The 24,717-nt window shown below is 46.3% G+C and overlaps 1 protein-coding gene across 4 annotated transcripts; it reads right to left on the reverse strand.

Moving 5' to 3' along the window:
* On the reverse strand, nt 1-24,674 carry Pabpc1l (poly(A) binding protein cytoplasmic 1 like). Of its 4 annotated transcripts, XM_010631475.3 has the most exons (14): nt 22,042-24,674; nt 19,768-19,961; nt 15,819-15,934; nt 14,155-14,294; nt 13,895-13,989; nt 12,172-12,309; nt 10,338-10,433; nt 6,467-6,733; nt 5,484-5,577; nt 4,791-4,919; nt 3,545-3,633; nt 2,511-2,604; nt 1,012-1,142; nt 1-604 (listed from the first exon to the last, which is right to left on the reverse strand). In XM_010631475.3, exons 1-14 carry the CDS (start codon nt 22,232-22,234, stop codon nt 536-538), a joined length of 1,845 nt encoding a protein of 614 aa, XP_010629777.1. In that variant the 5' UTR covers nt 22,235-24,674; the 3' UTR covers nt 1-535. The 4 variants fall into 4 exon arrangements, with proteins under 4 accessions (XP_010629777.1, XP_010629780.1, XP_010629779.1 ...); XM_010631478.3 differs by lacking the exon at nt 6,467-6,733; XM_010631477.3 differs by lacking the exon at nt 1-604 and having other exon boundaries at nt 1,060-2,355.
* Between the last annotated feature and the right edge of the window lie 43 nt (nt 24,675-24,717).

A 24,717-nucleotide genomic window follows, 5' to 3' on the forward strand; every position in this document is an offset into this window, starting at 1 on the left:
AAGAGGCCAGCCAGGTGACCAGCTTTAATTCCACATCCAGAGCTCAAGTACAGATGCAGAACTGGGAAATAAGTTACAGTTCACAGGACCTTTGAGCTGAGAGCAGGAAATGCTGTTCTACTGGCAGCCATGGGAGTGAGGATTCCAATTTCTGACAATGAAAGGGTGAGAAACGCTTCTAAAGATTGGCAGGAACACAGTCTTTAAGAAAGGTGAAGTGGGCGATGGCAGGCCCGGCCTTCAGATAGGTAGCATGGAGCCAGGCAGTGCTCAGGAAAAGCCCAGCCTATTTTTTTGTGTGCAGCCTGGAAGGGTGGTTGGCACAAGTGCCTCCTTTATTCTGCACCATTCCCATCACACCGTGCATCATCTCTGTGACCTTCTGTTTCCTCAGACTCCTTGGCACTTCAGATAAAGCCAGCCAGCAATACAAGACAATTCTCGGAGTTTCTAAAAGTCAGCCTGTGCCCATTTTTCTCTGACTTCTGGGCTCAGCTGCTCTGTAACTGCTCCTCCCACCCTCACCCAGCCATTTTCAGTGTATGTATGCCTTCGGCTTCTCCATGGCCTGGTGTGCCTGAAGCACTGCCACCGCCTCTTCGACCTGTGGGACATAAATTGGAGGAGTTTAGTATAGCTAAGCCAGCAGGCTCCCAGAACCACCATGACCTCCCACTGACAAAGATTCTCTGCCCTTTACGGAGATTCCTACAGCATTTGTGTGCTGCCCTCATCTATCTACAGCTGCTTAACAATGCCATGTCCCACTGTCACTTCCTCGAGTTACAGGTATACTGCTGGACACCAGAAGAATCTCAACCTTTATCCCGAGTCAGAACACCAACACCTTGTCTGTGGAGTGACCCAGAAAGGGGCTGAAGTAGCAAGGCCTCTCCCACTCCAAGATTGAGCAGGCCTTCAGGTATAACTCAGCAAGATCAACATTATCCGTTCAAGCTCGTCTACAATGGCCCTTGTTCTTAGGTCTCCCACTGCCCAGGCCCCACCTACCTTAGCTTGGAGGGACTCTGGAGACTCCAGCATGAGCAGCAGATCTGAATTGTCGATCTCCAGCAGCATGCCTGTGATCTTGCCAGCCAGCGCAGCATAAACCTCAGGGATAAGACGATAGAGACGCTCCCCTGTGTGGAACAACCCCTGATTGCTATGCACACACCTGGCTCACACACCAGCAACCCAGGAGTGGTACCATGGAGAGCAGTGAGGACACCTGGGTTCTTGTCCCAGAACTGCTTCTTCCAGGCCATGTTGCTAAACCTTACTGGGACCTCTTCTCCCAGTTATAAAGTGGGCCAAGTAAACCCCACCTTCAAGGGCAGTTTGAAGAAATCTGGTAATACATGTGAGGTAATTATAGCACTGGGTCTGGCACAAAGTGAGTTGTTTAAAGACTACTCTTGTGTATTCTTGTGTGCAAGCACAGTGGTGCATACACGTAATCCCAGGTACTTGGGAGCTGAGACAGGAGGATTGTAACTTTGAGGCCAGCCTGAGCAACATGAGATCTCATCTTGAACAAAAGACAAGTAGAGTGAGCACAGAAGTTTTTTTGGAAAAAAAAGACTATTCGTGTTCATTTTGCAATAAATAATTCTAGATAGGATATGGTAATAACGAACTTGAAACTTTTCAGGGAGGAGTAATGAGAAATATGTAAAATAAATTCACGTTCCACCATAGGGTATTTCTAGCAACAAGGCCTCTTATTGGTGCCAACCCACCATGGCAGTGTATGGAGGGTTCAGCCAGGATCGAGCCCTTAAATCCAAAGTATAAGGAGTCTTCCCATGAGGAGAGTGATAGTGTTTACAAAGAACTGCTAAGAAACTTTTCTTTGGTGGTGGGGTGGGATGTGAAGTGGTAAAACCCTAATAAATAAGCTGAGGAAACGATGGTGTGGGGGCAGCAGGGGCCTTCACTGAAGGGCTTGGAGATTTTGGCCGTGCAGTAAAGAACCCAGCAAAGAGGAATGAGCCTGCTCATTCATTCACAGTTAGCAGCATCTTTTAGTAAGACCTGTCTTGGACGCAGGATGGAGATGAACTGCAGAAGGAATTCAGAGTCCAGTAGGAACCGCCTGTACTTACCTAACGCACGGATGTTTCACACTACCCTGAAGTGGGCACCAGAAGAAATTTGGCAACGCTTCCTCCAGTTAGAAGAGGTGTGAAGACCTGTAACCCCCAACTCCAACCATACCCTGACTCTGCTGCCTGGCCCTGACAGCCCCACACCAGGTGTCTCTTACCTAGGTCAGAATCACAGAATGGCAGAGCTGGAAAGAGCCTTAGGATAATTCGTCTGACCAGTGTTTTCAAACCAGAGAACAGGAGCCTAGAGAGTCAGGGTGGCTTGGGTAAGGTCACCCAATAGCTTCATTAGTGACAAAAACCAGGCTTCATCTTCACATCGGACCTTACTTCGGGTATTCCTGACAGGCTCCCCAGCTCCCAGCCCTGCTTTCCCCGGCCAGCAGAGGCATCACTTACCAATCATCTGCTTTTGCTCATGGAGTGGTGCTGCAGCCAGCATAGACGCAGTCAGGGGCTCTTGGCCAGGGATGTGCAGAGCAGGCTCTGGGACCTGCAAATGGTGGCAGGAACACATCCTTTAGCCACATGGATGGGGACGGTGTCCACTTACCCTGCTAGGTAAACACAGGCGCCAGGAAGGCTCGGGGGGGCGGGGGGTGGCATGCTGGGGACAAGGTCCCTACCAAGGGGACCTGAATAATTAGGAGGCAAAAGTTCACTTTAAGTAGGACATTCTACACGTGAGTGTTGCCAAACGAAAGCCAAGCATTACCAATCACTCTGTGTCAAACAGAGCACTTTGTCAGGTAGCTTTATGAAAACATCCCCAGCATACCTTTGACCCTTCCACAGCTTAATAACTTTAAAAGTGCTTTTGCTTGTTTAAAAATACTATTGTTCACTTTGCAAGAAATAATTCAAGCCGGACACACTGAAATTCTAGATAATGCTGAATTTGAAGCCATTTTTTAGACAAGGAGATACAGTCTTTCATTTAATGATACGATATTTTCAGTTCTGTTTTGAATACTATCACTTCTTAGCATATTCTTTTTTTTTTTTTTTTTTTTTAAGACAGGGTCTCGCTATACAATTCAGGTTGGCCTTGAACTCACTATGTAGCCCAGTCTGTCCTCAAATTCATAACAATCCTCCTGTCTTAGCCTCCTGAGTGCTGGGCTTACTCACAGGTATGTGCCACCACACCTAGCATGCATATTCTTAGAATACTTTTCCTTACTGCTCAACAGAAATACTAAAGAAGTCCAAGTTAATTTTGATAATAACCTCGGCAAAATAACTTACAATTAGTAAACAAAATATGACCTTGGCCTGCCTTCCTCTTCTGTTGGTAAGGGTGGTACTTCATGACTGTACACATTAGTGAAACTTTACAAGCTAAGAAAAGAAAACCAAAGCCCAAAAGCCAACACCTTAGCCAAGATTCTGAGCCAGAACTCTCAGAGCCCACACTTTGTGGCCATCCTTACCCCATGGGCCATATGTATAGTTGAGAGAGATGGCCCTTCTGTAGAGAATGCTGCCCGGCTGGCTCCCATGGTCTGGGTACCAATGTTGGCTGTAAAAAATAAACAGAGTTTGAATGGCTGCTGTCAAAATTACAAAACAAAACCAAAAAATAACAAGTGTAGGCTAGAACAGAAAGAAATTGGTACAGTTGAACATGTCTGTAGAAATGTAAGTGGTATAGCTACTATAGGGAAAAAAACCACGAGCCTTCCCACCAAAGGAAGGAGATTCTAACTCATGCTAGAGCAGGCATGGATCTTGAGGACATTCCAGTATGTGAAATAAGCCCATCACAAAAAGATGAATACTATGTCATTCATTTATAGTAAGTACCCAGTATAGTTAGATTCAGAGAAACAAAGTAGAATGGCAGCTGCCGGGGACTGGGTTTAATGGGTATAGAATTTCAGTTCTGCAAGACAAAAGTTTTCTAGATGGATGTGCTGATGGTTTGCATAACAATATGAATGTACTAACTGTCCCTGAACTTGTACACTTAAAAATTGTTAAGTGGTAACTTTTATATGTATTTTGCCACAGTTTAAAAAAAAAAATAGCAGAGGCCAGGCTTGGTGGCACATGCCTGTAATCCCAGCACTCAGAAGACTGAAGCAGGAGGATCACTGTGAGTTAGAAGCCAGCCCAAGCTACAAAGTGAGCTCAAGGCCAGCCTGAACAGGTCTCAAAATAGTAATAATTTTTAAAAAATAAGCAGGAATGTCAGAACCTGACAGCAACCTAACATCAGCAGTTTTATCTAACTCATTCATGTGTCATTCCCAATGCCAAGCACAGAGCAGCACAAAAATGTGAGAACATCTGCTGAATGAGGGAACAGATATGTTTGCCTTTGAGCCAAAATCTGCACGCTGTTCACACCTGCTGTAATACTTCCTAAGGTTCATGTTCTTGCATGTGTGATCTCAGAAATTCTCACAAAGAAATGACTACACCACTTTTATCCCTATTTTAAAGAATAGGTGATCAGAGATGAGTTGACAAAGGCCACAGAGTGAGTGAGTCTCCACAGCTGGAGGCCAAGCCAACTTCCACACTACACACATAGGCTCCAAAGTCAGGCTGGCTGGCCGAGAAGGCAAGTCACTCTGAAGGCCGGTCCTGACTCCCCTCCAATGGCAACCCAGCCCCAAGACCTTGCCCCACCCTCCTCTCACCCACATTCTTCCTGGCCCTGCCCACACTCACCCACTTTCTTGGTGTGGGGTGCCAGGTACGGCACCTGGGTAGAGGCCTGCCTGACACTGCTGACATGGGCCCGGGGGCGCCGGGGCAAGCCTGGTGGCCGGACCACTGAGGCAGTTGGAGGGCAGACAGCTTGTGACACAGAGAAAAATGGAGAGAGAAAGGTTGTGTGGGTGGCAATCAGAGTGGCACAATACCCTGAAGGTTCCAGGACTGGGAGGGGTAACTAGAAACTCATGGCACAGAGATGAGTGAATTCACCTAGAGGGGAATGGAAATCTGCAGTAACAAACCCAGTTCACATCTATGCAAATTCTCCCACGATGCAAAAGAACCATGACCACATGCTCAGTCCCAAGACAGTTTTAGGTGAGTGTGAACGTGGCTTTTAGAGAGAAAGGCCATTCATCACTAGTATAACCAGAGGAATTTTACTTTTTCAACTTTGCCAGACTTTCAGCTACAATTCAGAAAAGTCTCTGGAAATATACATAATGGCTACCCCACTTGGCTTACAGGCTTGGCCCTGAGACTGGTGCTTTATGCACATCTCCTTCAGGCCCACGATCAGAAGAGGAAACTGGCTCAGAGGAGCAAAGTGACCCACTCAGGAAATGGCTCGACCCCTGTGCTACACAGTGCCTCTCAGAGCCACTCTCGAGCTGGGCTGAGGGTAGAAGGGGCTGGGTCACTCACATGAAGGTCTTTGAGGCTGGGCTGTCCACCTGGGGGCAGGCTGGATGGGGGCCACAGAGCCAGAGCCACCATAGCATGCAGCCTGGGCAGGAGGCTGTGTGGGAGAAAAGGACCACAGAGTGAGGGGCTCTGCAACAGGGTAGGTAAGGAACTGCATTCCTCAGGGACACTACTGCAAGGCTCCACTGTCCCCTTCAGGGAACAGGCTAATGAAGGCCTACAAAGCTGGCCTGCTGGCTCTTTCCTCCCATCTGGTGCCCATTAGCCCATAACCATTCAGAGTGATGTCAGATTTCAATCCTTGCTTCTCATTAGGCCTAGTCCAGTGGCCTGGACTAAGAAGGTGACACATCCTGGGGCCAGGGATTTGGCTCATTGGCACTGCACCTGCCTTGCAAATGTGAGGTCCTGAGTTCAATCCCCAGTACCGCCAAAAAAAAAAAAAAAAGTTTGTAGTTACAAGAAGGTGACACATCCTATACTAGTGTGTGCCAGCTCAAGCAACTGCTGAAAGGGAAGGAAGACTGCAACCCAGCAGCCTTCAATGGCTTATACCTTCCCAAATCATGCTCCCAGAGCACTAACAGCTAAGGGAGACATTAATGGGCACCCTCCAAAAACGACCATCACAGTTGGGGAAATGCTGTACACTACATGCCTGTTGAGGAGAGTCATCATAGATACTGATGTATCAGCAGAGGGCACCTGATTTAGTAAAGAAATTTAAGATTCCTGTGTTCAATGCAAAATCTCCCAAACTTATCTGACCACATCATCTTTTTCTGCACATCATTCAGGAATTTCCCTCAGACTGAACAGTGCTGTTTGACAGCAGTACTACTCACCACTTTACAGAATGGGACACAGGTTGGAACAGGCTGCCTAGTGTTTTGGCACAATCTACTTTTGCCTGTGAAGCTCTCATCTCCCTGCTCTAGGCAGCTGTCTGGGGAGGTGGGTGGGAGCTATGGGCAGACTGTCACCTGGGACACAGCAGGCAAGAAGTAGCTGTTGGGCTGCTGGAAGGAGCCCATGACGGGGCGGCCCAAGGCCTGCACCGTGGAGAGGCGCTGCATGTACTGGTTGGTCAAGATGGCCTTCCGTTCCTCTTTACGTTGGGCCAGTGCCACGTACAGCGGCTTGGTACCCACAATACACCCGTTCATCTCTGTCACGGCCTTTGTCGCCTCTTCTGGAGAGGAAAAACACACAAAGCCAAATCCCTTGCTGTGGCCACCCTCTGTCATCACCTAAAAGCAAGACAAGACAAGGGTTGCTGGGGGCGGGGAAGGCAGCTCCAGAGCTATGCTCCCCTCCTTCCTCAGGACTGAAACCCACAGCTAGCAGACCTGTGGAAAAGCTGTGAATGGGACAAATTGTCCATTCCAGTTTCCTGAGGCCTGCTGTGTGCCAGACACTACACGCCTTCCCAGCTCACACACAGCCTCCTTATAAGGGAGGGAGACTGGCCCCTACCTTCTTGAGCAGGGAAGGGAGATTCAAGAGTCATTTATCCACCAGGCATGGTGCACACTGTTATCCTAGCACTTGAGGCTGAAGTAGGATTGCCACAAGTTTGAGGCCAACCTGGGCTACATAGTGAGTTCAAGTCCAGCATGAACCACATAGTCAGGCCTTGTCTCAAAAAGAAAGAGTGACTTGTACAAAGTCACCAGTCAAGGGCTCATACACAACCAGGACTCTGCACACCATTTGGTAACCTCCATTGCCTCTGCGAGACCTTGGGCCAAAGTCTTTTAGGAATCTGGGGAAGCTGTTCTCAGCCTTCTCATTAAAATAGCATTCTTGGGAATAACTTTAAATTCATAGAAAAGTTACAAGAAACAGTACATAGAGCTTCTGTATATCTTTTACCCAGCCTCCTCTGATGTTAACATGGTATAGCTGTCAAAACTACAACAGCTACATTGTGCAATGCTATTAACTACTACACCATTGGCTCCTATTAACCAGAGAGTACTTCCTAAACTCCAGAATTCATCCAGATAGCATTTTTTAAACTAAATTCTTTTTCTCTTCAAGGATCAGATCCACACTGCATTTCTAACCTTTCTTAGGGTCAAGACACTGACCTGATTCACACTTGAGAAAGACTAGAGCTGTTTTTTAACTTACACCCCTTAAGAAGCCATGTCCTAACTCAATGATTTGCAAACTGCCACTTGTCGGCATACCTGCAGGTCCACACATCCTTTTCAGGGGTATCACAGATAGAATTCAGGGCATCTGTGAATGGGAAAAACTGACGCCTTTATTTTCATACTACCATGTCCATTATGAATATGGACACACCAACAACAAAAACCCAGCAGTATTAGCCATGCCTACAACTGTCAAAGAAAAATCAAATATTTTCATTTCATTACTAATCTCAAAATAATCATTTATGCTAATTGCTATTTTGACAGATCTCAGTTTAATGTGTTAAAGTACTACTGTTGCTTTAGTATTTTGAGTTATATTTCAATACAATTTTTGAAATAATAGTATTATGTATATGAAATATTCTTAGAAGTGTTTCACAGTCTCACAAAAATATTGTTAAGAACTACTTTGTGTGTGTGTGTGTGTGTATGCGTTTGCATTTTTGTGGTACCAGGGATCAAACTCAGGACCTTGTACTAGCAAGGCAGGTGGTGGCACCATTGAGCTAAATCCCCAGCCCCAAGAGCTTCTATTAAGAACTGTTAGTATGTGCCAGGTATGGTGGTCATACCTGTAACCCCAGCACTCTTGGAGTCTAAGGCAGGAGAATTGCAAGATTAAGCCCGGCCTGGGAAATCTAGCAAGATTCTGTCCAAAATTTTATAAAAAAAGGACTGGAGATGCTCAGCAGGAGGCTCTGGTTCAATCCCCAGTATGGAAAAAAGTTATAAGAAAATTAGTAAAGATAACTGTTATACAGAACTTAATCTGAATTTGGTAGTGGTGTACAACAGTTAATTCATAATAGAAAATATACGAAATTATATAAAATTCCCATCTTATTACCTGGCTGGCCTACTAAAAAGATGATAGCCCAGGTGTGCCTCAACTCTGAGCCATCCAGACTTATATTGTCCTTTCATTCAAGGAAGCCTCAAGGTCAGTTAATCTCCTGAAATTATATGTAATATATGGCAAATAATCACAACAATCAATATTCCAGTGCTTCTGATATGCAGATGCTCCATATGCAGCCTGCTGAGCAGTGCTCACGGGCCTCTAGAGGTAATGTTTTTCCATTGTACAGGTGGGTGAACAGTGGGAAAGACAGTCATCGCCTCAGGTTCTAAGCTAGGAAATGTGCCACTGTGAGGTAGATCAACTCTTCAGATAGCAGCTTTCAACCACAATGCTATGCCACCTGCACGCACTTACTGGGAAAGAGGGCCTGTGGACTTTTTACCATGCTAAACCAAATTTACTGAGTCCCATAGCTTTCTGTTATATCTGTCAAAAGGCCCATAACCCAAAAGAGCATAAATTTTTGCACAAACACCTAGCTTCTTGCAGGAAGTTTAAGAATCAGCAGACAAGAGAACTTCCTGACCTTTCTTAAGGCCCCAACCATCGCATTACATGTGCCGGTCCCCAGGCCTGTCACCCACACTCATCTCTTTGAAAGATACCTCATTCCCACCTGTGGCTCCCTGCCTCCTTACAGCCAAGTCAAACACTGCCACCACTTACACTTCCTCCAGGAAGCCTCCCCTCCTGTCCCATTGAGACCCCAAAGCTCTACCTCCAGTTCCACCCCACCCCCATCTTATAATATATGAATTAGCAATGGTCTGACTTCCTCACTAGACTATGAGCTCCTCAAAGACAAGGACCAGATCCAATTTATTTGATTTACTCCTATATGCTTCCCACAGCGCCTTCTACAGAATGAATATTCACAGTCAACTGTTTGGGCTTTTTTTTAAGCTTCAACCCAGTCTTTTTATTTCTTTCCTTTTTTTTTTTTGGTACCAGGCATCAAACTTGGGACCTCACACTTAGCTAAATCCCTGCCCCAACCCAGTTGTTTCTGTGTGTGCATGCAAGGCAAGCATTCTACTACTGAGCTACATTCCCAACATTTTAATTTTGAGAAAGGGTCTCACGATGTTGCCCAGGCTGGCTTCAAACTCATGGTCTTCCTGCCTCAGCCTCCCAAGTCACTGGGATTACAGGAATGTGCCACAGCATCTGGTATATTACATCACCTTAAAATCATCTGGGGTGTTTTTAAAAAAAAAGTACCTGGGCCCTATCCATAGAGGTCTACTCTTGGACCCAGGCATCCATACTGAAGAAGTCCCTAAGTGATTCAATAAGAAGCTAGGGTTGGGATCACACAGTGAGCCTAGCATTTTCAATTTTACTAAAGAGGCTCAGAAGACTACCCAAGGTCTTGAACTACAGAGTAGAACAGCCAGGTGTTACATCACAGGTGCCTCACAGGGCTGAACACATAGTTGGTGCTCAATAAATGGTAACGAATAATGCAGCCCAGCTTTCATTTTTCAGAAAAGGAAATTGTCACTGGCCAAGGCCAGACAACAGAAGTCCACAGAAATACTGAGACATAAATGCCTACAATCTACCATACAATGGACCCAATAAATGCTTGTTAAATGAGCCAAGATTACAATGTGCCCCAAGTCCTGCTCTGTGACTGGACGATATGTCTTCTTTCTTCCCCTGCAAGCAGACAAGGCTCCAGATAGATTCTGAGCTCTCATGGGGTCACACAGAGCCCTAGAAGAGAAGCTCAGCACCCATTCCCTGGTAGCCAGGTGAGAGACTGGTGGGGACGAGAGTGAGAGAATGAAGGAGGGCTACCCCAGGAGGTGCTGTGGCCCTCACCTTCGCACTGGTAATCACTCCGTATGGAGAGAACACTGTCCTCAGTTTCTCGTCACTGATGGAGTCGTCCAGGTTCTTCACGTACAGGTTGACACCCTGCAGAAATGGAATACTGCTCCGTGGAACCTTCTCCACAAGCCCCAGACTGCCTTGGGGAGGGCAGGTGCCAACACGGCCAGGGGGAGCACCGAGCATGCTGCAGCCCAGCCTTGTGCTGCGCCCCAATCTCCTCATACTGGCAGCCAGAAGCTGAAGCCCCACAGCCCCCAAAGCCCCTGGCAGTTTTAATACACCTGCACAGCTCCAGCCTCTGCTCATTTCATAGATGGGAGCCACAAAAGGAGACCTAGGTCCCACAGCTGGCTGACGCTCAGAGCTCAGCTGAAACAGCTCTCCTTAAGGAACGGCAGGATGGAGCAAACGGCACAGAGGTCCTCTCAGGCCAGCTCCAGCCCTGATGAGGAATGTAGGCGAGCAGCCACTCACCACCTCACACATTACCCTTAGCTGGTACGAGGTACCACTCCAAGCTCTTTTACATATTTTAATGTGTAATTCTCACAACCACCCCTAACAGGGAAACTTTAATCCTCACCAAACTGAACAACATGTTAAGTTCATCATCTCAGATCCAATAGCCAGCAAGTGGCAAAGACACAACTAATGCAGGCAGCCTGGCCCCAGAGCTCAGGCTCCTTGCCATTAAATGGCAGCTGCCTCCTGGACCTGAATGTCCTCCCAAGTACAAAAGCAAGTACAGAATTTAGACTATAGAATTGGTCGATTTAATATCCTGCTCTAACTACATGAGGTAAGTCTACAAAACTAAAAACTGTTTCAAATGCACAATGGTGTTTTTGTGTACATACAAGGGTCTGTCAACCTCAGCATCAGTGACACTGTGTGTCACTCTTGTTGTAGGAGTTACCCTGTGCATAAGATTATTTGCCAGCATCCCTGACCTCTACTCAGTAGATGCCACATGCACCTTATCCCTCACAAGTGAAACATTGTGACAACTGAAAATTCCAGGCACTGTCAGACATCTGGGGTAGGGAGGCTGTCCCTCACTGAGAGCTACTGAGTGTGGTTATGTGTGTAAGGGTGTATGCACACATATAGTGTACACACACACACAAAACCCTCTCCATGAGGGACCTACAACTTCTATTTTGTGTTTGTTTGACTTGGTTTTTTCTTTTGAGAAGTCTCTGTGGAGTCCAGGCTAGCCCTGAACTTATTACACAGCCTCAACTGGCCTCAAATCCAAAATCCTATTGCTTCATCTTCCTGAATGCTGGGATTACAGGTGTGCAAGACATGACAAGCCTGCAGCTTTTATTAAAAGTTGTAGAGACTTTTATTTCATCTACAATATTAATTTTAATCAAATTTATTGTAACTTTAATGACCACAACATTGTGACATTTGGATGTAACATATGTGGCCTAATTATCTGCAACCTGGAATAAGATTTCCTCTAAGGGCATTTAGAAATATGTAAGGCACTTTGGTTTTCCATGACTGGAGGATGCAGTGGGCACTGAGTGGGCAGAGGCGAAGGATGCTAACCAGTCCTACACAAAGGATTATTCCAACTCTGTGGTCAGCAGTACTCTGAACAACCCTTATGTCCTGGTTGGGAAGTATCCAGTCACTCAGTCACTCCACTGTTCCAAGTCAGGCAGTGGACACCACCAATCCCAAGTTCATGATTCCTGCCTCTAGCCAAGTTTCCAGAAGCAGGATGGCTAGAGGAAGAAGTGACAGTGCAGAGGCTCCCAAAGAGACATTTTCATATAAAACTGGCCACCACCAGGAGTCCTGCCCTTACCTGGTAGCGGGTCTGCCGGTCCTGCTTCATCTGCTCAAACCTGCGCTTCAGTTCATTCTGCCGCTCTGCTCGTTTCTGGGCCCGGCCCACGTACAGCTGCTGCCCACTCACTTCCTTTCCGTTCATGTGGTCCACAGCCTGGAGCAGAAGGAAATGTGCTTGGTGACCACCCAGACAAGACCCCGGCTTCGCCCTGGCCTCCAGTCCTGCCTTCTAGTCCTGCAAACTAGCCTGGCCTTGCTAGCTGAGGATAAATATCACCAAGACAATGGCTATTTACAGTGCATCCATATCTTAAAAACAGAACAGAATTTCAGGGTGAACTAGATTGGGGAATAGGGGCTAGAAATTGAATCTAGGGCCTTCACATTGAATTGTATCTCCAGCCCTTTTTATTTTTTTTTATTGAGACAGTGTCTCAGTGAGTTGCCTCGGCAGGACTCAAACTTTTCAATCCTCCTGCCTCAGCCTTCAGAGAACTGGAATCAAACTCAAGATCCTCAGTGTTCTAAGCAGCTGTGATTATAGGCATTCACTATCATGCCTGGGTGAACTACAAAATTTTCAAATTTGGTTAGAACTCTATTTTTTTTTTGGTATCAGAGATCAAACTCGGGTCCTTGCGCTTGCAAAGAAGGCGCCGGAACCACTGAGCTAAATCCCCGGCCCATTAGAACTCTATTTTAAAAACACAAAGTTGTAATTTGCAGTTGCCCATGCTTATAATTTTAAATATTTTAAAACATATTTTAATATTCCTACATTTAAAATACATATTTATTACTCAGTAAAGGAGGCCAATCTGTAAAGCTGTGTATTACTTGATTCCATCTATGTGACATCCTAGAAAAGGCAGAACTATGAGGCCAGTAAAAATATCCAGCTGTGGGCAGGAGTTAGAGGATGGGGAAGGATGAATAGGTGGAGCACAGATTTTCAGGGCACTGAAAACATTTCATACTCGACAGGACACGGAAACGGTACAAACAGGTCCTCATACGATAATGAGCCTTCGTTTAAACAGTAGACTCTGGGTGATAAGGACGTGTCCAAGCAGGCTTATCAGCTGTAAGCAGCATACTCTCTGCTGGGGAAGGTTTGATAAATGGAAAAGCTATGCATGTGTGGCAGTGGGAGGTTTGTGGAATATCTGTGTCTTTCACTCAATTTTACTGTGGACCCAAAACTGCTCTAAAAAAATAGTCTGCTACAAAATAACTTCAATTTAGGTTCTCACTGCAACTGTTCTTGGATAACTTGAACAAAGCAGCAAGCATAATTCTTTCAAAATGACCTGACAGTATCAACGTCCTTCACTTCACGTTGTATTTCACAGCACAGAAGAATCCTTTTTGTTGACTACAAGGGCTTTCTTTTATTGAAAGACTTGTGTCTTAAACTTCATTGATTTTTTTTTTCTTCAATTAACTGGCCTAACCCTGCTAGATCCAGTTTGACTGCGCAAAATTCTGCATCTTCCGCAGATGTGCAACTTCTCTCTGTAATACACCAAGTTAGATTTTCATTAGCTTAGCCACACACACAAAAAAGTCAGGCCCATGGGCTGGAAGGGTCCTGCCCATGTGTGGGACTCTCCCACCCCTCTTTATCTAGGAAGAGGGGGGCCTCTTTCTGCTCCCTGAGCAGCTGGAGCCCCAGGCCCCCTTCTCCCTAGGCCTGGCTCACCGCTTCTTCCCTGGAATAACTGTGGGGAGGCACCTACCTTCTGGGCTTCCTCATGCTTCTCAAAGTTAACAAAGCCAAAGCCCCGGGAGTGGCCACTGTTGTCCCTCATCACCTTCACACTCAGCATCTTTCCTGGAAAGGACCAATCTGGCTCAGCAGAGTCGGAGGAGCCCCAGAAAGTTCCCTCCCTTACCACAAATTCTCAGGAAGCCTGAGGAGGGCCCTCCTCCCTGCCAGACCTGGGCATAGAGGAGGGACAACAAGGATTCCCCCTCCTCCCCTAGGGAATTTGCTCACCAAACTCAAAGAAGAGGTCCTGCAGGCCCTGCTCATCCATGTCCACGTGGAGGTTCTTGACATAGATGTTGGTGAATGCCAGGGCCTGAGCCCCTAGCTCTGCTTCCCGTTCCCGGTGAGACTTGAAGTGGCCAACAAACCTGTGGACACAACAATGGGGTAGGCAGCTGCCATCCCTCAGCGAGTCTTCATCCCAACCCCCGCCACAAGGAAACCCTGGGCAACTCAAGGGACCAATTACTGTCAGGAATCTGACAGGGCTATACTCGAAAGACCGAGTATGTCCAAGACCCAGCTACCTCAAACAGCTAAGAAACTATGTTTCAGAGCCTGTCCCTCACAGGAGGCTCAGAATGCTCCATTCTTGTGACAGATGCACACAGAACTACTACAACATACCAGGCAGCTAGGAGCACAGAAGATATGAGCATAAACTTGGCATTCAAACAAAAACTTAAATCCTCACTCTGTAGTCACCTCGCTGTGTGACGATGGGCACATTACTTAATTTCTCTGACCTCGGTGTCATTCCTGCAAAACTGGGATTAAACTCATGTAGTGGGACTTTTCTTATTCACTTAACACATACTGGGTACAATGGAGAAGCAGGGGTAAGTGACTCACACATGGTCAATGCTAGTATCACTGTAGGGGGATGGACTAAAATCATAAATACAACAATAATTTTAAAAACATGTAAGAAAGGATTTTTTTAGAGGTGGGGTCTCATTATGTTGTCTAGGCTAACCTCGAACTCCTGGGCTCAAGTGATCCTCCTGCCTCAGCCTCCCAAGTAGCTGGGACTAAGGTAGCACCATCATGGCCTGGCAGGAAAGCAGCTTGATTAAAGGGGTGCAGGAACTGAGCATAGAAAATTCTAGTTGTAGCAGGCACTAAAAATTGATAAAAACCAAATGACAGAAGTAAGCCTCAATGGGTGGTTTCTAACAAAGATGGCATCTGAGAACTGGGAAAAACCCACTCAGATTCAGTGCAACAGACTGACAGGACCCACCCCCTGGAAACCTGACAAAATAACTCAGTGCATCTTACAGCGCAAAGCCACCTCCACTCCATAGCACTGATCACGAGGCTATGCCATCAGATGGGGACCAGCAGGACTGGGAAGAGGACCAGCCAGAGGCAGATTCTCCCCAGCAACTGCACCTCAATTTCCCCATCTGTGAAGAGGGGAGACACTGAACTTAGCAGGCTGAGCATAGGCTTTTTTTTTTTTTTTTTTTTTTTTTTGGTACTGGAGATCAAACACAGCTCCTTGCACTTGCTAAGCAGGCAGAAGAACCACTGAGCTAAATCCTCGGCCCTGCCTAATTTTCTTTCTGTCCCCAAATCCCACAAAACAATTCATGAGGTTTCAGAAAGAAAATTCACTAAGACTTGAAAACAGATGAAATCGCTGAGTCCACTCATGCTTTGGCCATTAGTGAGAATTTCAAAATCATCAATTTTACTCAGAACAATCTTCTAACATGTATCATCAGTTCCAAGAGTCCCTGAAAGGCTGAGCAACTCATTTTGAGGTCACATTTCAAGAAAAAGATTGCTGCCCAGTATCCAGTGCCCATCGGACTGCAGCAAGAACGCTGTTCTTAATTGGCGATGCCACTCCGGGTTCAGCCCCTCCCACAGGCCCAGCCACTCACACTTTGCGGTCATTCAGCAGCATCCCATTCATGGTGCTGATGGCCTGCTGTGCGGCCTCATTGGTCTCAAAATGCACAAAGCCGAAGCCTCGAGAGCCGTGCTCATCACACGCCACCTAAGACGTGGGAAGAACAGAGAGAACATCCGGCAGGGGATTCAGGGAGAAGACGATGGCAAAGGTGATACTGACCAGTACCTGAGTGCTTGCTGTGTTACATGTAAAAGACAGTCCTGCTGAGGGCCAGCAGTGTAGCTTAGAAGTAGAGCATGTGCAAAGCCCTGGGTTCCTCTGCAGCACAGAGAGGGGGAGGGAGGGGGAGAGGGAGGGAGGAGGAGAGGGGAAGAGAGGGAGAGGGAGAGGGAGAGGGAGAGAGGGAGAGAGGAGAGGAAAAAGAAAAAGACAGTTCTACACCACACAATAGCCCATTCTACAGATGGGGAACTGAAGCTCAAAGATGAAAAAGAAAGAAAGAAAGAAAGAAAGAAAGAAAGAAAGAAAGAAAGAAAGAAAGACAGACTTTCAGAATGGACCCAGATTTTGTCTGCACCACACAGCAGTTTTGAGTAAGACAATGGACCAAGCATTACTTCAAGCCTCCATACCTGAATCCTGTTTCTAACAAAAACTGGAAATACACAGTATTCACGCATCGAGAGAAGGTTGGTTAAAGAAATCACAGTTCATTCACACCAGGTTACCCCAGTCACCATATGTGCACCACTGGAGAGAATGGACAGATTACACAGCTGATAACTAAGTTATTACAGATAACTTTATCTGTAAGATATAATATCTTTTTTTTTTTTTTTTTTATTCTTTTTTTTTTTTTTTTGTACTGGGGATTGAACTCGGGTCCTTGCACTGGCGAGGCAGGGGGTAGAACCACTAAGCTAAATCCCCAGCCCTGTAAGATATAATATCAAGCAGAAAAAAAATCTAGCATTTGGGCTACAGTTATCAATATATGGGAAGTCTTGAAACAGATACGCAAAACTGTTCATTATTCTGGGGATGAAGGCTTAAAAAGATGGATCTTTTTTGCTTTCTGCCATTCCACATTGTTTAAATTTTACCAATTCATATACTGTTTCCATAACAAGCTTGTTTCAGTATTCTTTAACACAGCATCCTACTCCTATTCTGTAACCTTTCCAATTGAAGTTGGAAGGAAACGACTCAATAACAGGTAAAGACCTAGTTCACAGTTCTCATCTCCCTTGTTGAACTTGCACTAAGACCACTGACCCCGCTCCAAGGTGACCATTGCTCCACTGGTCACTGAAGCCACTACCCCCGCCCAGTGGCATTTTCTGCCACAAAACCACCCCAGCCTTCCAGCCCCACACTGAATGCAGAGATTCTCTTTAATCTCCAGAGGTTTCTACTATGCAAAGAAGTCTCTCAACTTGGCATGTGAGGCTCACTCTCTCTCTCTCTCTCTCTAAGCCTCTGCTCAGTACACACCCCTGTACCTCTCCGCCCCCAAACTGACTCCTTCCACTCTCAGTTCAAGCCCTAGCTCTTTCACCACCTAGACCCAACCATGTTGCCTGGGGTCCCACTGTATGTCAAGCACCTGGAAAGGGAATCATAAATTACCTTATTATATTTGCCAAGAGAATCCTTCCAGGCAATTCTTAACCTCTGATCCCCAGAGAGAAAATGAGAATAAATAACTTGCCCAATGTCATCCAGCCACAAGAAGCAATTTCTTAATTATTGTAGTTATCCCTTAGATATTTACCAGTGTTCCAAGTACCCTGTCACGGGCTATGTATAACTCAGTTCATCTTCACGACAGTGGAGAGGTATTGAAGATGTGCTTTTTAGATGAAACTGAGATATAGCCATGTTAAACAAGTAGCCCAAGATCACATAGCCAGGAAACAGAAGAGACAGAATTTGAATCCAGGACATCTGGCTTCAAAGCCCTGGGTCTGATCCACTACATTATGTTGCCTCCTTGCTAAGTGGCTAGGCTTTGTATTCAAGTGGCCTGACTCAGATTATGTACTATTCCCACAGTGCCACAGAAACCTTTCCTGACCAACCAAATGGCTTCCACCTTCCTAGTCACCCAACTACACAGTGACCATGCTTTTCCTTCAGAGTCTAATTTCCAGCCATTTCTAAAAGTTTCATCATTCTAGCCAGCCTGTAAGAATGTGCTGTATGTCTTGTTTCTAACAACAGTGCTTCATTCGGCCTGCAAAAGCTTGCCTGCATTGCACAGAGCTTTCTGTCAAAGTCTCAGTAGTCCATAAGACTCAAGGCCTAGGTGAGAGGGGAAGACATACTGTTCATTATTCAATTTGATTTAGCTAATCTGGCAAACCCACTAGTTCAAATCTTGGTTCGAACTCTACTCTGTACAACAAATAACAGTGGACAAATGAACACAACTCTTTGAACCTCTCTACCCTCCCGTGTGACTCATATACACCTTAATGGGGCTGCGGTGGAAAATTCAGTGTGGCCATGTATGCAGAAAACCTAGTACATAGAAAGCACTTGACAAATCTGCTACGGTCAGTGTAAGAACTTGGTCCATAGATCCTCAGAAGCAGGGAGGGAGTGTCTCTCTGTCTCTCTCTCTCTCTCTCTCTCTATCTCTATCTCTCTCTCCCTCTTTCTCTCTCCCCCACTCCCTCTATCTCCACTTGTCTCTTCATCCATCCATCTGTCTGTCTCTGCCAGTCTGCCCGTCTGCTTCTGTCTGCCTCTCTGTGTCTCTGCCTATGTCTTTGTCTGTGTCTCTGTCTCTGTGTCTCTCTGAGAATCCTGAGCATGTTTCGATGCCTCAAGCCTTAGTCTGCTCCTCTGAGCTAGAGATAGCCCCCAACTCATAGGGAAAGAGTGAGGCCTGTGAAAGTCTAACACAGAGGACACCAAGGACACCATAAATCCCCCATCTCCCCAGGAGGGGGCACTTCAGAGGCCACAGGGTAACTGGCCAGCCATCCTCCTAAAATGAAGAAATAGAACACTCAGGTTTTGGCCCTTGGTTAACACACAGTCATCTGCTACATGGCCTATGTGCCCCAGTATCCTCTATACAAAGTCAGAGAACTAATCACAGCCATTCTCAAATTTTAATAAGCCAATCACTCAGCAACTATGTGTGAGGATCTGTTTTTGTCACATATATTCTAGATACTAGGATACAATGGTAACTACCAACACGAACACTACTCTGACAGAATTACAGAGGAGACAGAACTGTAGCTCAGTGGTAGAGCATATACTTAGCTCATGCAAGGCTGCAAACTCAATTCCCAGCACCAAAACAAAAACAAGATGTAGTCTATTGATTGCTGAGATAGCCTCAATTAATGGACTTCCTGTAGTTATACCCTTTAATTTCTAATGCCTTCTCACTCTGAATTTGCACCAGTCTTGTGATTTGCTCTGGCCAGCAGGATGCAGAGGAAGTGATGGTGTCCCAGATCTGAGTTCAAGTCTTGGGGGTCCCGGTGAGCTTCTATTCTCTTTCTTATGGGATCCTGCCAATGCCTTGAGAAGGCCTGGGCTAGCCTACTACTGGAGAATGAAGGCCATAAGGAGGGACAGTGGGATGTTCTGACTGACAGCCAGCCAGCCATTGCACTGCTGCATATGCCTATAGAGGGCTCCTACCAGTCTGAGGTGGCATGAGGGAGCCCAGCCACGGCCTCAACTGCCCAACTGAGCTCAGCCCAAATCATCAACAGAATAAGGAGCTAAATAAATGGTGATTGTTGATAGCCACCAAGTCTGAGGGTGGTTAGACCACCAGCAGACTACTGCACAGGTAACCTCTGACAAGATCTAGGAAGATAAACTGAAAGAACAGCTGCGGTTCAAGTACTTGCTGTACCTGAGGTCTTCCTCATAAACTGTAAACGCTATATAATGAAGTGTTGCTTGGCATCCCTTCTACCACACAAATATTTGACACTGCAACCCACCTTGCAAGAAAGGATGTTCCCGAAGGTGGAAAAGGTATCATACAAAGCCTTGCTGTCAATGGAATCCTCCAAGTTCTTTATGAAGACGTTGCCCACACCCGACTTTCGAAGTCCTGGGTCTCGCTGAGACCACATGATTCGGATGGGTTGGCCTTTGATCACCTCAAAGTTCATTGTGTCCAGTGCTCGTTCCGCTGGACAGGAAGAAAAGGAGAGAAAGGAGCAAGTTAAGAGGATTTTCTGACCCTGAACCTCCAGGGTGCTTAATCAGACCCATTATCTGGTTCTCACTCGAGACACAAACCTGAAAGCTCAAGAGGGGTAAGCAGGGGAGATTAACATACATGGTAATTCTCCCTCCCATCTTCCATTACAACCTCGCTGGAGACTCATGAGCATGGATTCCTAACCCCAGATAGGCAAATCTAAGCTCATAACAGTGAACAGTCAGTGGTAGAGCCAGGTCTATTCTGGTCTCTTAAAGCACACTGAGTCAATGAGAATGTAAAGGATGGATTCATGAGAAGAGGTGGCAGCAGTTTGAGGAAATTAAAAGTGATAAAGTGATAAAAATCAGTTGAGATTCAACCCCAAGAAGTTTGGCTTTCAGGGAACTGAGTACTACCTCTCCAAGTCCATTTCCTTATCTGTAAAGTAAGTATGATGATTTTACATACCTTTCCATACCTGAAAAAGGATACAATACCATCTACCTCCCGGCAGTGGTCAAATTGAAAAGTAAGGCAAAGAAGACTTGCGTGGTAATTGGTAGTGTGTCTGGAAGCAGCAGCTTATGGTACCCTCCTGCCACTGCTACATCCTCTTCCCTCCTAGATACTACGCACAGAGCTGTCCTCTGTCTTGGGGACTCACTCTGCTAGTTTCAGTGGTACGGAGGGAGCTAGGGGAGCACAGTGGAGAAAGTCTCAGGAAGTCTGGGTTCTCCATCTCATCCTAATATGAGCACCCAGAGGAAAAGCTCCTCCTCTCGGCAGCTTGATTCTCCCATCAATGAACTGGGACCAAAAGGTCAGGTCTGTTCACTCATGGAGCCTACAAATGACTCAGAGAAAGACAGAAAGAGGCAGTGGGTAGAGCAGAGCACAGCAGAAAGCATCCTGGAATCCAACTCAGCCACAGCAAAACCCCCAACTCAGGGGAACCTCCCTCCCACTCACCTGCCTAGATTCAGAGTAAGCTGCATTATTTTGAACTTGGTTGGTGTGGGTGTTTTTTGGTCGTTCCTAAAGTGTTGCACTAGAATGTTAAAGCTACTACTTTTTTTAAGGTTATCACTTGAGAGTGCTTACCATGTACCAAATGTTATTCCATAAACACCAGCTTTCCATTCTTTATACTATTGGGGAATAAGACCTTAGCCCTAATTTATAGGCAAAATTGTGTCAAGGGTGGTCTTGGCCAAGCTCACAGCTGCTGACTGATTTCCAGCAAGACCTGGGGCTCTTACCCTTTATCCTCTACTCTCAACAGAAGTGTAGACATACCCTACTCAGCTGACAAACTAATTAAACCTATCAGCCCTGAGGGGCCTACAGGAAGCAAGTGGCTTCTCAGAGATGGGAAAGATGGGAGGCACCAGCTGTTGACCTCATGTCAGGCTGCCATGGAAGGTGGGAGTCCAAGGCCTTCCTACTCTCCAGCTGTGTTGTCTTGGACTCTTCCTCTCCAGGTGCCTGTTTGGTTTTTCTGTTTATTTTGATACAGGTTCTCCTTATACAGTCCAGGCTACCTCAAACTCATGATCCTCCTGCCTCAGTCTCTCAGTGCTGGGATTACAGGTGTGCCCCATCACGCTTAGCTCCTCCAGGTGCTCTGAATCTCACAACCACTTTTTTTTTTCCTTTTTCTTTTTTCTGTACCTGGGATCGAACTCAGGACTTTGCGCTTTCAAGGCAGGAGGCTGCACCAACTGAGCAGCCCTCACAACCACTCTTAAATGCATGAAAGGCTCTCATTTTTCTGAGATCAGACAAGCGACTGACTAATCTCAGAATGGTTGAACAACTTGCTCAACAGTCACACAGCTGCTGGGTCCCACCCCCTTTGACCTGACTTCAATATTCTTAGCAGTTTGCTCCCGGGCCTTAATCTCTCTCTGTTTCGCAAAACAGCAATACCAGTACAGGGCACCTCCTAGAACTCTCTGTGCCTCTGTTTCCCTCATTGCAAAATGAAATGAAGACAGCGTGGGCGGCCTGGAGGCCGTCTCCGGCCGACGCCCCGCCCACTCCACCTGCGCCCCCTGGGGCTCACCGTCTGCCGGCTGCTGAAAGTTGATGTAGGCATAACCCAGCGAGCGCCGAGTGGCCACGTCGCGACACACGCGGATGGACAGGATGGGGCCGACTGGAGAGAACGTCTCGTAGAGCATAGCCTCGGTCACGTCCGGATGCAGGTCGCCCACGTAGAGCGAGGAGAGGGGGTAGCCCTGACCGCCGGCTTGCATGGCGGGTGGCCGCGCGAGAGGTTCCAGTCGGCGGCACTGGACCGCCCCTTCCCTTTACCGCCCCAGGGCTCCTGCGCACCAATCGCCAGCGCCCGGCCCCTCCCAACCTGGGAGCCCCTGGGATTCTAAAGGCACAGGTGGGGGGCATCTCTGACCCCGCCCCGAAGGTAGAGCCCTGCGCGGGTTCTGGCTTGGGAAAGCCAGCTCCATAAACGCGGAGGGCAGATTTGCAGACTGGGTTCTAACCCCAGGTCATTCGTTGCCTCCTTGGACCCATTTTCCTTCTCTGTAAAGTGGGGAAGACTCTTCAAGGAGAATCCCAACCAGAATCCTCATTTCAACGTTTGTGTGGACTATTATCCAGTGGCCCAAAAGTTCCTCAAATAGCCTGACCCAGTTGCACCCTTCTGAACCGAGGATGGAAGGCTTTGGTAAGGGCTGAGCAGAACTGTAAGGCCTTCAAGGGCCACTCAATTCTTGACCCTAGCTGTTTTATTACCAAGGCCTCTTCCTTCCTCAGATGATTGCCTCCCACCTCGGTGATCTAAACCATTCTCCCTGCGTTCCAACAGGGGGTTATTTGTGACCCAGCTTTGAGAACAGTAGGGATTTAACAGCTGAGACTCAAGGATAGCCCTAAACTGAGAAACAAGATGGTCAACCTGAGCTTGCAGCCGCAATCCATGTGGTATAGGGCCATGTTATCAAAACCCAAATCCATTATAGACCAATACTTCACCTTGCTCCTTCCGTACTCTCCTGTTCTCTTCCGAAACAAAGCAGGTAGGTTCCCACAGACTTACTGTAGTGTGGTTTCCACAGGTGGGAGTAGCTCCCAAGGACGGAAGGGAGCACCAAAAGACTAGTCTTGGGCTAAAAACATCCATTTATCCTAGTTTTTTCCTCTCCTGGGAATGTAGGTATTTTTAGGAAGGGTGGGGATCTCCCATTAGGAAACAGTGCTGTAGGCTATCATAAACAGCAACAGGACCATCATTGGACAGGCACAATATTAACCTTAGAGACAACCAAGACTTAGAAGGCTTGGTTCTATCTCTAGCTTGGTTTTATCTCAGAGTGAAAAAAGAGAGAGAGAGTGGGGCTTGAAAGCAAATGCAAAGTAATCATCCATACTAAATCTTACAAGCCACAGAGAGCCTAACGCCTGGATGGTTTGCTGTGGAAGGTAGAAAGGCAGCAAGTAATGAATGGAAAGAGGATATTACAACAATTCCTTCCCCTTTGCCACCACACCTTGACTTCTGATTCCAAAGAATAAAAATAAGTGTGATCACAACAGTTAATCTGGTAGTGATAGAGATAAGGTTAACATCAATTCACAAACAACTAACTGATAAAATTTTTTATTTTGCTTTTCAATTTTTACACTTTTCCTGATTATTCCGTGTAAGGTGAAACTAGAACTGTTTAAAAGACATACACAAATCTAGTACATCAATAACCAGGGATTGTTCTTTTTTGCTATACTATTTCACAACCACGGGTGTGCTTGCTAGGCAATATAACCATCACAAAAGCAAACGGTAGGCAGAATACTGGTAAGGAAAAACAAAGCAAAGAGCTACCAGATATACAGACAGGTTTGGTTCCACATTCACTACTGCATTTTCAAGCGCCAAGTATTAACTGCACATTTTTGTTCAGCTAGAGAGGAGAGCGGGGGGGGTGTGCTTTTTTTTTTTGGTTTGTTTAAATCAGTGCATGAATTTTTCTTTTCTCATTTCAGCAGATGAACAAACAGATGGATGCTATAGCTAATGGAATGTTGAAGGTACAGAGGTGATACTGTGAGGCTGAAAGTTCTGGCTACTCTTGATTCTCTCCATGGCAGTGTCCATGCAACTTCCCTGCATTATAGGGTCTTGTTTGGATGTGGCGGATTACTGAGCTGGATGAGTGCACTTGGAAGATCTAATGACAGACACAAGTAGTACCGGGGCTGTTGCAATCATGGGTATTCAGAAAAAAAAATTTTTTTTGATTCAGATCGTGGTGTGACTGAAGAGCAAGCATGCTGAGGACTGAAGGAAGACAGGGCCGGAAGCTCTTCTCAACAACTCTTTGAAGCAAGGCCTGCTCACCAACATCTCTTACCCTGTCCATACAGTGCAAAAAGTGAACAAAAGACAAAGACAAAATTCCAAAAGAAAAAAATCTAAGGAAGCAAAACATAAAGAAGAAAAACAAAACCAAAGTCAACAGCCAAAAGGACAAGGGAAAGCATGTTTCAATTTCAAAATTTAAATGCCCAAGCTAGGACAAACCCAAAGAGTACTCAAGTGAGAGGTGATCTCTACAGAGCATTATTCTTAAAGGTGTTATCAAGCAAACACACAGGGTGGCTTCCCCCCACCTCCGTTTAGCTAAGTGATAACAAGGAAAAAAGATCCCACTGTTTTCACAAGTTGCAAATCAGTAACATTGCTATAGGAAAGGGAGTTTAATAACACATATTATAGATG

Source organism: Fukomys damarensis, unplaced genomic scaffold (assembly GCF_012274545.1).
Source record: "Fukomys damarensis isolate Sample0158 unplaced genomic scaffold, DMR_v1.0_HiC HiC_scaffold_22, whole genome shotgun sequence".
In the NCBI taxonomy this organism is placed as follows: Eukaryota; Metazoa; Chordata; class Mammalia; order Rodentia; family Bathyergidae; genus Fukomys; species Fukomys damarensis.